This window comes from Dryobates pubescens, chromosome 35 (genome assembly GCF_014839835.1).
Source record: "Dryobates pubescens isolate bDryPub1 chromosome 35, bDryPub1.pri, whole genome shotgun sequence".
Taxonomy (NCBI): Eukaryota; Metazoa; Chordata; class Aves; order Piciformes; family Picidae; genus Dryobates; species Dryobates pubescens.
Genome location: NC_071646.1, coordinates 4,683,304 through 4,694,817, shown reverse-complemented (window position 1 = coordinate 4,694,817; position 11,514 = coordinate 4,683,304). Strand labels below are relative to the sequence as shown.

The following is an 11,514-nucleotide window of genomic DNA, read 5'->3' as shown; positions in this document are numbered from 1 at the left end:
GAAGTGCCAAGAATTAAGTTCTCAGCTCTAGGAACAGAACTCAGCATTTCTTCTGCAGTTATAACTAAGTGTTCAGAAATGAGGTGCACATGCCCAGCTTCTGAAATCTCTGCAATTCTCACTTTGTGTTGTGAGCTAAAGGTCGGAGTTGCCTCTGTAAATTACCATTTACAACTCCATTTTGCCTAGAGGTTCACCAGGGGGTTCTCTACTTCATTTATTTGAACAAATGATTAATAGGAAAAGTAGATAGCCACAGAAAGAGGAAATGCTGGATGCCACAAAACAGCAGCAGTGAAATGCGTTGAAATGCATCAGATCTTTGAAGTCATTGACTCCCCTAAATGGAGCAGTGACTCAGAAAACAAGCATTCCTCCTGAGCAATGGAGAGCAGGACCTGGAATCTGGGAGTTCAGGCTGTGCCTCACTCACCTGCTTGTCAAGTAAGTAACTTAACTTTAAACACTATTTAAGTAACAGCCTGCATCTCCAAGGCAGCCAGCAGCAGACAAAACACACAAAGCAGAGCACAATTATTCCCCTGGTGGCCTCAGATGTTACAAGGCACAAATACAGGCTGGGTGCAGAGTGGGTTGGTTGAGAGCAGCTCTGGAGAAAGAGACTTAGGTGTATTGATTGATGAGCTCAGCAGGAGCTGGCAGCACACACATGCCCAGGAGGCAAATTGTGTGTTGGGCTGCATCAAGAGGAGGGTGGCCAGCAGGGCCAAATACTCCACCCCAATACTCCATCCATTTCTAGTGTCCCCATCGTAAGAAGGACACAGAGCTGTTGGAGCAAGTCCGGAGGATAGCCACAAAGATGATCCAAGGGCTGGAGCACCTCTGCTATGAGGACAGGCTGAGGCAGCTGGGGTTGTTCAGCCTAGAGAAGACTCCAGGGGTACCTTAGAGCTGCCTTCTAGTACCTGAAGGGATCCTACAGGAAAGTTGGAAAAGGACTTTTCATGAGGGTGTCTAGCAATAGGACAAGGGGAAATAGTTTGAAGCTGAGGGAGGGTAGGTTTATACTGGATCTTAGGAAGAAATGCTTCAGTACAAGGGTGGTGAGACTCTGGAATGGGTTGCCCAGGGAGGCTGTGGATGCCTCCTCCCTGGGGGTGTTCAAGGCCAGGTTGGATGAGGCCTTGAGCAGCTGAGTCTAGTCAAGTGGTGTCCCTGCCCATGGTGGGGAGGTTGGAGTAGATGATCTCCGAGAACCCTTCCAACCTAAGCCATTCTATGAAGAGGTGCCAGTGTCCCCACTACACTGACCTGACGCAGTTGAATTTTGATTAGCAAATAATCCACACAGAAAACAAAGAATAGGACCGTAGAGGTAGCAGGATCTGCAAGCAGGATTAGTGAGAGGCACTGCTGGTGCTGTACTGATAAACCCTTCTGGGGAAGGTACAGGGCTGGGAGTGAGGACTCTCTTTGCCAGTTTTCCAAACATACCCACAGCTGTCATCATTATTGCTGTGCAAGGCAGCTTCTTTTTAACAGGTGTGGCTGTTGCAGCTACAGGTGTCTGCTTTTCAGAAGCTCCAGATTTACTCAGAGAGCAAACATTCCCTTTTCTAGTTTGATTCAAGGAATTCAGTCCCTCTAGCTGACTGGTCTTAGACCTTGCAGTGTAACTCAGACTCTGATTCTGATCAAGACCACATGAAATATTTTATGGTGAAAATAATGAAAAGGAGGCAGGAGAAAGCTAACTAACAAGTTAGTTTGTTGCTCCAGGAAAGCTTAGTTACCATTTCCACTCTCCAGTTGCTACCTTGACCCCACAGGGAGCCAGTTCATCACGTTGCTATGGCAGCTTGGCACAGACACCCCTAGCGTTTCCAGGCTCCAGGGCAAGTACCCGCTGGTTACTCCCACTGCTGGCACCTCCCAGCTGGACTCTACAGTTGATCTGCAGCAGGAAGCGCCTGACCTCTAACAGAACCAATTCTGCTGCTCAGCCACAGTATTCCTTCCAAACAATGCTGCTAAGGCTGAGCACTGCACACCACTAAGCAGGTATTTTGTTACCTTCCACCCCATTTGCCATGGCATGGTAAGAGTAGGCAGTGACCTACTAGTACTTTGGTGGTTAGCAGCAGCACTTTGCAGGTGAGCAGAATTCAGATCTGCAAACCTGAGTGCAGAAACTGCAGAGGATACAGTGACCCACTCTGGAAAGCTCAGAACTCAAGAACCCAGACAATTCCTATTTTTAACAGCCAGTAACAGAAAAGGGGTTGGCACTGAACACCAAGGTGGTGCAATGCCACCAGGTGCAGGTTGTTGCATGCAAAAGCAGTACTGTCTGGATACTTTAGCAACTCAGCAGATAGGAATTATATTAATAATTGGAAACATTTAATTTTCTAGGTTTCTTTAAATACCCTTGGTGAAAAATACCTTAATACATAATATTTGTAATGCATCTCAAAATGAAGCACACATTGTCAGTGAGATATTACAGACACAGAGGAAGCTTTAGGGCTCTCAGAGTTCCATTTCTTCCTTCCCTTATCCCATCCATCATCATTAATTACTTGAGCTGCAGGCAGCTCACACCCCCTGGAGCCCAGTTTGAAGGACCAGGCAGCACCTTTTGCCCCAAGAGGCACTGCAAAAAGTGGATACAAGGCACAGGTCCAGCAGCACCGCACTGCCTGCGTGTAGTGTTGAGACCCAACAAATGTCAATATAAATACAAAAATAAAGTGTAAACAAACACACATAAATTGGCACCTAAAAATTGGTTCCAGTCTCTTCTTTGGCCTCTAATAAGAGGTAAAGAAAGTCCCATAGCTGAGCTCCTCTCCCCAGTGGGAGACTTAAGCACAGAGAACAGGATGCAGTAGTGAGACCTCTAGAATCACTGCTGCCAGCTGCACTGGCACTGCGAGGCTTGCACAGCTTCTTCAGGATGTTTCTCCTCTCCTCAAGAAGTCTTCTACAAGCTTGTCAAAGTTCTGTGCTGAGAACTGCTTTAAGGCACTCACAGGTACGAGTAAATATTCCCCTGCAAGTCCAGTTGGAAAGTGCTCCTGAGGCAAAGGTGCCTGGCTAGCAGCTGGCTTTGCTATTCCTGACTGTTCTCTACTCATTTCTTCCTTCCCTTTCCCCTTGTCCATATGACAAGTGCCATCTTTATTCAAGCTGAAAGCTGACTCATAACAGTTCTGCTGAACAACCTGAACACCCAGGAGCTCTTCAGATTTTTCAGTGGATTTCTCCGGGGACTCAAAAACAACTCCTCGGGGCACAGAACACTGGACAGCTCTTTTCAGGCAGGGTTCCCACCCCTTCCTCTTGCTTTGCTGCTGCGCAGACTCTCGCACAAGCTTTGGGATTTTGGGCTCAGGCTTTGGGATTTTGGGCTCAGGGAGAGTCTGAGGGGCAGGACTTAGGTATTTCTGAAAGTAAGCCTGGCACAGGTCACCCTTCACAATTGGAATGACTGAGCAAGGCTTCAGCCACTCCACAAACTCGCACAGCTCCGAAAAGGATGAGTGATCTGAGTATGGAATGAGGTGGATGTTGGGGTGGGTGACCTTCATAGGCCTGCCAGTGGGGAGGATGGCAATAGTAGGCTGCAGCATGTTCCATCTCTCCAGCATATCCCAGCAGATATCGGTGACATCCACAGCACGGATCCAGCCAGTCCCCTCCTCGGTGGTGAACACATCAGGCAGCTCCAGCAGCCGCATCTGCTCCAGGCGCCAGGGGCTCACCACCACCCAGGTGCTGAACTCCTTGGCCAGGTCCACCAGCAGCGTCTCCTTCCCCAGGCTGTACAAACCTGCGAGGGGAGCTGTGAGCAGTGGAGCGGGGACAGAGCAGGAGCCCCTGCCGAGGGTAGGGTACTGAGGGGCCCCACCAAGGCAGGGGATGGTGAAAGCAGCATGAGGCAGCACTCACCGATGACAACCAGGTGCTGCGGGTGGGTGCGGATGAGGTGGATGGCCTGGCGTGTGGCATGCTGGCGTGACGGCAGTGCTCGCTGCGGGTGGCAGTTCGTGTTGTCCAGGTACAGGCGGTCGATGTGGCGGCCCCGCAGCACCGGCTCGTCCTGCATGGAGCGGCTGTAGCGGAAGTCCCCTGCAAGGACAGGGCCGTCAGGGCAGGGCGGGAGTCGCGGTGGTAGGACCCGCAGGGGCCAGCCTCGTACCTGTGTGGAGGATGGTGCCAAAGCTACCCTCGAAGAGGAACATGACGGAGCCGGGACAGTGGTTGGAGTCGAGCAGTGTCACCGTTACCTTCTCGTTCTCGCCCAGCACATGGCTCTGACCCACCTCCAGCGGCCGGATCCAGCACGTCGGCACCTGCGGGGACGGAGCGGGGTGGTGAGGGCCGGACCAGGTCGGAGGAAACCGGGCCGGGCCAGCCGCACGTACCTGGAGGCGGAGATGCAGAAGGCGGGCGGTGAGAGGCGAGCAGTAGAGCGGGCGGCTCCAGGTGCTGGACAGCCCGACCGTGTGGTCCGAGTGCAGGTGCGACAGGAAGAAGAGCCGGGCGCCGCCCGCCCGCCGCAGGCTCCAGAAGTCCACGGCAATGGGCGTACCGGGGATCACCATCCCGTTCATGGCGATCGGCCATGAGCGGCCCCGCCGCTTCCCGCCTAATTTCGCGCGCGGCGCCGCGACGGCGCAGGAAGGGGCGGGACGGAGCTGGTGTCGCGGGGGCGCGCCGTGGAACCGGAACCGGCCCAGTGTCAGGCCGGTGCCGGGCGATGCCGTACTTGGGCGGCGAGGATGCGGTGCGGGAGCTCCGCCGGGCCCTGTCCAACCCGCACGTACAGGCGGATCGGCTGCGCTACCGCGCCGCTGTCCTGCGCGTTATCCGGTACGGCTGGCGGGCGGGCAGGGGAACGGCGGCGGCGCCCGGTCGGGCCCGGTCCGCGCTGAGCCGTGTCTCCGCCGCAGGTATATGGCGCAGGGCGCGGACGTGTCGGGGCTGTTCCCGGAGATGGTGAAGGCGAGTGCGGCGGCGGACGTGGTGCAGAAGAAGCTGGTGTCGTGGTACCTGCGGGCGCAGGCCCCGCGGCAGCCCCAGCTGGCGCTGCTGGCTGTCAACACCCTGCGCAAGGACTGCGCGCACCCCAGCCCCGCTGTGCGCGGCCTCGCCCTCCGCAGCATGTGCGGCCTCAGGTGCGGCGGGACGGGAGCGGGGGTCCGGGGCGGCGGGGGTGTGCGGGGCCCGGGCTGGCGTCCCGCTGACCCTCGCTCGCCCGCAGGATGCCCGGCATCCAGGAGTACCTGCAGCAGCCCCTGCTGAGCGGCCTGCGGGACAAGGCCTCCTACGTGCGGAGAGCGGCCGTGCTAGGCTGCGCCAAGATGGTGAAGCTGCAGGGAGACTGCGAAGTGGGTAAGGGCTGGGGCTGCCCTCGGCAGTGCAGGGCCCGCTGGGGAGGAGAGGTTGGTGCTGAGAGCAGGGGGTCACGGTTGCTGGATGCGCCAGGCCTGGGCTCACTGCCTGCGGGTGGTGGTGGCAGCTGTGAGGTGCAGGGAGGGAGAGCAGCAGTCGTGGGTTACGGCTGAGCATTGAACTGCTAAGGCGCTGGGAGCTAGGAGCACGCCTTTCATACCAGCCTGTGCAGGGCTTCCCACAATGCCTGGACATTTCCGTGGGCCCTGGTCAGCCAGCTGCCACATCACATCCACATCCCCCTTCAAGGAACGGTTGTGCAAAGGCAGCTGTTGCCACAGAGCTGGCAGTTTGGTTGGCTGCTTCTCCCAGTTCAAGCTGTATCTTTTGTGCATGATAAAATTGCAGTGTGTCAGCAAACCTGACAGAAGGACCTCTGCTTCTCTGCAGATGGTGCATTGGTGAATGAGCTGTACAGTTTGCTTCGTGATCAGGATCCTATTGTAGTCGTGAACTGTCTGAGGGCCCTAGAAGAGATCTTGAAGAAGGAGGGAGGGGTTGTTATCAACAAACCCATTGCCCATCATCTCCTCAACAGGTTTGTTTCCTTTAGTATTAAGATGATGCTGGAAGCTTCATTTCTATCGTTATGTTCTGGCAGAGCATCTGTCAGGACTCAAGGAGAAGAGTTGGGCACCCAGAGATGGAGGTGCCCATCCTAAGAGAAACTGAATTATTTTTGTGCTTAGATCTTAAGAGAACTCTGAGATGCTTCTCCAGGGAGTCTGTGCTTCAAGTGGTGGTTGATTTTGGAATTGTAGATTAATGTGATTAGGTTTGAGGGATTTTTTGGGGACACTACACCTGACACATTTGTGGGACAGGTGTGTTCTATCTAGCCTGACTCCCAGTTTGTTGGAAGTTATATAACTTTTCCTTTGCTTGAAGAAAGTAGCTTTTCTGCAGGTAATCCTGCATGATCTGGCAAAAGAGAGGCACTGCTCTGTGCAGGGCTCTTGTCAGTGTTGCTTGTCTGGCTTAGGGCACCAGTGAAGTGCGCATTGCTGCTGCTGAGTTAAGCCTATGCGCACAAGCTGGGCGATTCTCTTGAGATAAAATCAGGGTATTCACTTCTGGAGCACAGCATTTGGTTTGGAATAGAAACCTGGAGGCTAAGGCCTCTACTCTGCACAGCACAGATCTTTGTGCTCTTCCTGACTCCTGCAAACTGGTTTTATTCTCTTGGCAGGATGCCTGATCTGGACCAGTGGGGGCAAAGCGAGGTGCTCACCTTCCTGCTGCGGTACAGACCCCGCAGTGAGGAGGAGCTCTTTGACATACTCAATCTGCTGGATGGCTTTCTCAAAAGCAGCAGCCCCAGCGTTGTAATGGCAGCCACCAAGCTGTTCCTAGTGCTGGCCAGGGAGTACCCACATGTGCAGGCAGATGTTCTGGTGAGAGTGAAGGGACCACTGCTGTCTGCCTGCACCTCTGAGAGCAGGGAGCTCTGCTTCACTGCACTCTGCCACGTCCGCCAGATCCTTGGTAGCCTTCCTGGTCATTTCAGCAGCCACTACAAAAAGTTCTTCTGCTCATATTCAGAGCCCCACTACATCAAATGCCAGAAGATGGAGGTGTTGTGTGAGCTGGTGAATGATGAAAACGTGCAGCAGGTGCTGGAGGAGCTGAGAGGCTATTGCACCGATGTGTCGGTAGAGCTTGCCCAAGGAGCCATCTTCGCCATAGGTAAGAGCTGGGTGCTGCCCCATGAGCAGCTGCAGTCCTAGACCTCTGCTGAAGTGTGTTTGGGCAAATGCCAGGCAGCTAATCAGTGCTGCAGGAGTTCAGCCCTCTGTAGGGCAGGCTACCCAGGAGGGGTTTGTCTGAGTGTGTTTCTAACACAAGACTTGTGCCCGTTCTTTCAGAAGTCCTGACGCTGGACTGCTCAGGTTGTGCACAGTGTCCTTGAGTCTCATTCAAATGTCTGCTCTGATGAGATGCTCCAAAGAAGATCTGTCATTTTATCTTATGAATGACCCTTATGCTTGCTCTTTGGGTTGTGATGGGGGGCAGGGTTAAAGTGATTTGGGGTGCTATAGTTTGGGTTTTATAAGAGGTGTGTTTCATAGTGCTCATAAGGAGTAATCCAGAGATGCTAAAGTGCTTTCTTATGTGTTATGTTTAAGAAAAGCTCAGGCTTCTGAGGTATGGCTTCAGAAAAAGGAATGTGGCCCTTACATGAGAACAAGCTCATCTGATTACACATTCAAAAGAAAAAGAGACTCTTTCTCTAAAGTGAGTTTATGATAAATAGTTTGGCTCGTGGTTGCTCTCCCTCTCTGATAAAAGTTTGGGTTCTGTGCCCTTTGGTGTCTCTGCAGGCAACATTGCCAGGACATACACGGAGCAGTGTGTGGGGATCCTGAGCGAGCTCCTGGGGCTTCAGCAGGAGCACATCACATCAGGTACCTCTGTCAGGTGTTTGCCTGGCTTGTGCTCTCAGGAGGTGCCTTGCTGGGGCTTGTGATCCTGAAGGCAAGGCCCTCAGAGGCACTTGACTTTTACTTTAATTAGCATCTTTAGGTAGAAGTCTTCTGGTGGAGCCGGAGGTTTGTAGTGTGACTGGACACTGTAGTTTTCCCCCTTCCTTAGGAGCTACTTTGTGGTGGAAGGGGAGATGGTCATGGGTGTGTTCATGTCCAGATACGGATGCTCCTTTCTGACTGCCACCTGCTGATGGGGAGTGACTCAGCAGAGACATTTCAGTGACTGAGGGCCCAAGTGATTAACAGACCTTTTAAATGTTTCTGATTTCTGTTCCTCATAAAATTGTCTGATTCAGCTGTACCCAGGCTTCTCTTCTGCTGCCTTCAGATCCAACTTCATATCATTGCTGCTTCTGCCCTCTCCTTTAGCTGGTTTTGCTTTCAGGTTTCAGCTGTTGAATTAAGCTTCAGAAGCTGCTGGTGTTTCTGTAAATGGGCAGCAGAGCCTTGCAAGTTTTGACCTCATGAGACTCACACTGAGTTGGTGTTAGTTTTAGTTTGTCATTCTAACCTTGTGTGTCTGAAGCATCGTGAGTCAGTGTCTTTGGGAAGGCTGGGGAATGTCCAGAGGAGGGGTAACTTTCCAGCAGCCAGAGGAACAATCTGAACTTTCAGTGCTTTGTTGTAGGTTTGGTGCAGTGTTTCTGTGACCAACGCAGTGTCATGGGACTGTGAAAGAGAGTGTCTCAAATCATAGTCACAAAGCAAGGCACTGACCTCCCTTGCTGAGATGTGCAAAGTTTCTTGAGTGTTTTGGGGTTTTTTGATGTTAGTTTTCCTTTTCTCTGGTGGTTGATAGCTCTTGGGGAGTGCTGAGCATTTTGTTCCCTTGCAGCGGTGGTGCAGGTGTTCCGGGACCTGGTGTGGCTGTGCCCCCAGTGCACAGATGCTGTCTGTCAGGCACTGCCTGGCTGTGAGGACACCATCCAGGACAGTGAGGTAAGGTAGCTTTGTGCAGAGGGCTGTTGGGGGTGGGTGGACAATGACCCTAATGGCTTTCCTCTGGCTCATGATTGTCAGGCAGAGATCAGAAATCTTCAGCAGTGCTCTCTTGTCCCTGTTTATTTCATGTCAGCACTGTCTTTCTGGTTCCTTCAGGGCAAGCAAGCACTGATCTGGCTCCTGGGCACACATGGTGATAAAGTTCCCAATGCCCCCTATGTTTTAGAGGACTTTGTGGAGAACATGAAATCAGAGATGTTCCCAGCAGTGAAGATGGAGCTTCTGACAGCACTACTGCGACTATTCCTGTCTCGTCCTGCTGAGTGTCAGGACATGCTGGGGAGGCTCCTCTATTTCTGCATAGGTGGGTTCCCTTCATTCTCTGCCACTGCCACTGTGGCACAGGCTTTCTGGGACCTGGTGATGCTGTGTCCCCGATGTGTGGGTGCCACGTGTCAGCATCCTAGCTGTGAGTTATTTATGTCTTAGGCTGCTAGGTGGCCTCTGAGCTGCCTGGTTGGTGTGACTGACTTCCACTGCATCCCTGGGAATCTGTTTTTCCTGATTAAGGGTTAGTACTTCAGGGAAGTCTGGATGATAGAATTCTCCATAAATGATGTCTCTGATTCCCAGAGGAGGAGATGGATATGGCAGTACGAGACCGTGGATTGTTCTACTATCGCCTTTTGCAGTCTGGTGTGGAAGAAGTTAAACGAGTCCTGTGTAGCCCCAAGTCTGACCCCTCTCTGGGGCTCCTGGAAGACCAAAGCAAGCAGCCTGTGAATACATGGGCTTCAGAGTTTAATACTCTTGCACCAGTTTATGGCAGAGAACGCTGGGCACTCATCACTGCTCACCAGCCAGCAGAACCCTCTTCCACTTGTTCTTCTTCTACTGACTCCAGGAGCAGAGACACAGGTAACCTGCTTCACCTTCATCTGGGGTCTGTTTTCCCCTTGTCAGTAGATGTTCTCATGTGGCTTTCTTTGGAAGAGGATGCCAGTGCTATGAGAATGCCCATTTGGTGTTCTGTCTTGTGCAGTGCATGGCTGATCACCACCTCTCTAGCCCAGGGAATGCTGCTGAATGTGCTCTTGTTCCAGTCTTCTTCATCTGATGGCTCCATAAGATCTCTGTGAAGTTGGGAGCTGCACCTTGTATGCCGCATCTCACATGTCTGTGATTTCATTTCAGAGTCCCTGGTTTCTGAAGGGAATAAAGAAGTCCTCAAGGTTCATCCTGATACAGGCAGCCTGACCTTAACTCCTGATATTTACCTGACTGCAGAACAGTTTGAGAAGACCTGGCTGAGCTTGGACGTGAGCTGTCACCTTTCTCTGCCCTGGAGCGGGAGCGTGGATCCAGACACCATACAAACAGCTCTGCACGTTGTCCACATCCAGACCATTGCTATGAGCAGAGCTGGTCTCCAGCCATGGAAGGCTTATCTCAGTGCTCAGGACGAGGCAGGCTGCCTCTTCCTCACGGAGCTGCTGCTGGAGGCAGCGGGGTCAGAGATGCAGGTGTCGGTGAAGCAGAGCGAGGCGAGGCCAGAGGCACTGCAGGCCTTTGTGGCAGCCTTGAGGACAGTCATGGGGGCAGTCGCTGGGCTGGGGCCCTGACTGGTCGCTGCTGCCAGTAGGATGCTTGCTCAGGGCACAGGAGGATTTTATTCCCTGGCTTCATTTGCCAAGCCTGATGCTGTGTTTGCACTCCTGAGCTGTGGGTGTGGGCAGCCTGTTCCTGGCTGGGCAAGCACCAGCCGAGTAGGGGCAGCTGCAGCTGGGTAGTGGGACAGGGTGAGGGGTCTGCCCTTCCTCTGCACTGGGGGAAGGACAAAGTAATACACTGGTGAGCCTGATGCTTCTGCTTGAGTCACACCCGTGGTGGCATTTCTGATGATTGTCACAAGACACTGATGTGACAGAACCAGGTAGGAACAAAATTCAGAGATGTGTTTTGGAGAGGGGTTTTTTTTTCTCAGAAGTTGTAAATTATCCAAAAGTACTTCAGGGACTCCTTGACTCTGCTGCTTACCTCATGTTCAGAGGAACAGTGCAATGAAGAGAGAAGTACTTAGTTCTTGGCTGCCTTTACCAGCCATTTAGTTCACATGTAACAGATTTTGATGATAACTTCAGTTTTGGGTGAAAGGAGCTGTGCTGTGTCTGAGATGGGAGGGCAGGGTACCTGTGCTTGCTGGAACAGGCATGTTTCTCTTTTGAGAGAAAGAAGTCTATTTTCTAGTTGAAATGTGTTACTGTGGTGATGAATCACTCTCTCTAAAGTTCCCTTCTCAGCTCTCTGTGACCAGGGCAGGTTTTGTGATGTATTTGCTGAGCTTGTGTGGCATGGGCTTTGTAGTCTGCACCTGGCAGAGAGCTGCCTGTTCTTGTTAGAGGAAGAATTGCTGTTTAGATAATTAACCTGGATGCAATATTACATTTTTGCTGACACTGATTTTTACCATGACTGGGTATTTAAAGGTTTGTTTTCTGTGCAGTGCTCTTATCTGTCAGTGCTGTTACCCTGTCCTTGCAGTGCCCTGCACGAGGTGGAGCAGTACTGTAGGACTGAGTTGTTACAGCTTCTGAAGCTGTGTTCTGGCCAGCAGGGCTTGTGTTTTGGAGAGCACTCAGTCTGCTCTACTGAAAATTAGGTG

The 11,514-nt window shown here is 52.4% G+C and overlaps 2 protein-coding genes across 2 annotated transcripts; one reads left to right on the top strand and one right to left on the bottom strand.

Annotated features, from left to right (window-relative positions):
• Positions 1-2,771: 2,771 nt before the first annotated feature.
• On the bottom strand, positions 2,772-4,661 carry DCLRE1B (DNA cross-link repair 1B). Its single transcript, XM_009896096.2, has 4 exons — positions 4,395-4,661; positions 4,169-4,322; positions 3,919-4,098; positions 2,772-3,799 (listed from the first exon to the last, which is right to left on the bottom strand). The coding sequence occupies exons 1-4, from the start codon at positions 4,581-4,583 to the stop codon at positions 2,919-2,921; spliced, it is 1,404 nt and encodes a 467-aa protein (XP_009894398.2). The 5' UTR covers positions 4,584-4,661; the 3' UTR covers positions 2,772-2,918.
• A 46-nt stretch (positions 4,662-4,707) lies between these two features.
• Positions 4,708-11,476, top strand: AP4B1 (adaptor related protein complex 4 subunit beta 1). The gene is made up of 10 exons (XM_054176425.1): positions 4,708-4,842; positions 4,923-5,147; positions 5,234-5,364; positions 5,815-5,962; positions 6,614-7,110; positions 7,746-7,829; positions 8,746-8,849; positions 9,009-9,216; positions 9,486-9,770; positions 10,047-11,476. The coding sequence occupies exons 1-10, from the start codon at positions 4,730-4,732 to the stop codon at positions 10,472-10,474; spliced, it is 2,223 nt and encodes a 740-aa protein (XP_054032400.1). The 5' UTR covers positions 4,708-4,729; the 3' UTR covers positions 10,475-11,476.
• Positions 11,477-11,514: the final 38 nt, after the last annotated feature.

Bases quoted from the DNA above. Each gene is read 5' to 3' on its own strand.
- AP4B1 (XM_054176425.1), top strand. From the start codon at position 4,730: ATGCCGTACTTGGGCGGCGAGGATGCGGTGCGGGAGCTCCGCCGGGCC. The intron at 4,843-4,922 runs GTACGGCTGGCG...TCTCCGCCGCAG, and splicing joins GCTGTCCTGCGCGTTATCCG to GTATATGGCGCAGGGCGCGG. The intron at 7,111-7,745 runs GTAAGAGCTGGG...GTGTCTCTGCAG, and splicing joins AGGAGCCATCTTCGCCATAG to GCAACATTGCCAGGACATAC.
- DCLRE1B (XM_009896096.2), bottom strand. From the start codon at position 4,583: ATGAACGGGATGGTGATCCCCGGTACGCCCATTGCCGTGGACTTCTGG. The intron at 4,323-4,394 runs GTACGTGCGGCT...CCGTCCCCGCAG, and splicing joins TTCTGCATCTCCGCCTCCAG to GTGCCGACGTGCTGGATCCG. The intron at 4,099-4,168 runs GTACGAGGCTGG...CTGTCCTTGCAG, and splicing joins TGGCACCATCCTCCACACAG to GGGACTTCCGCTACAGCCGC.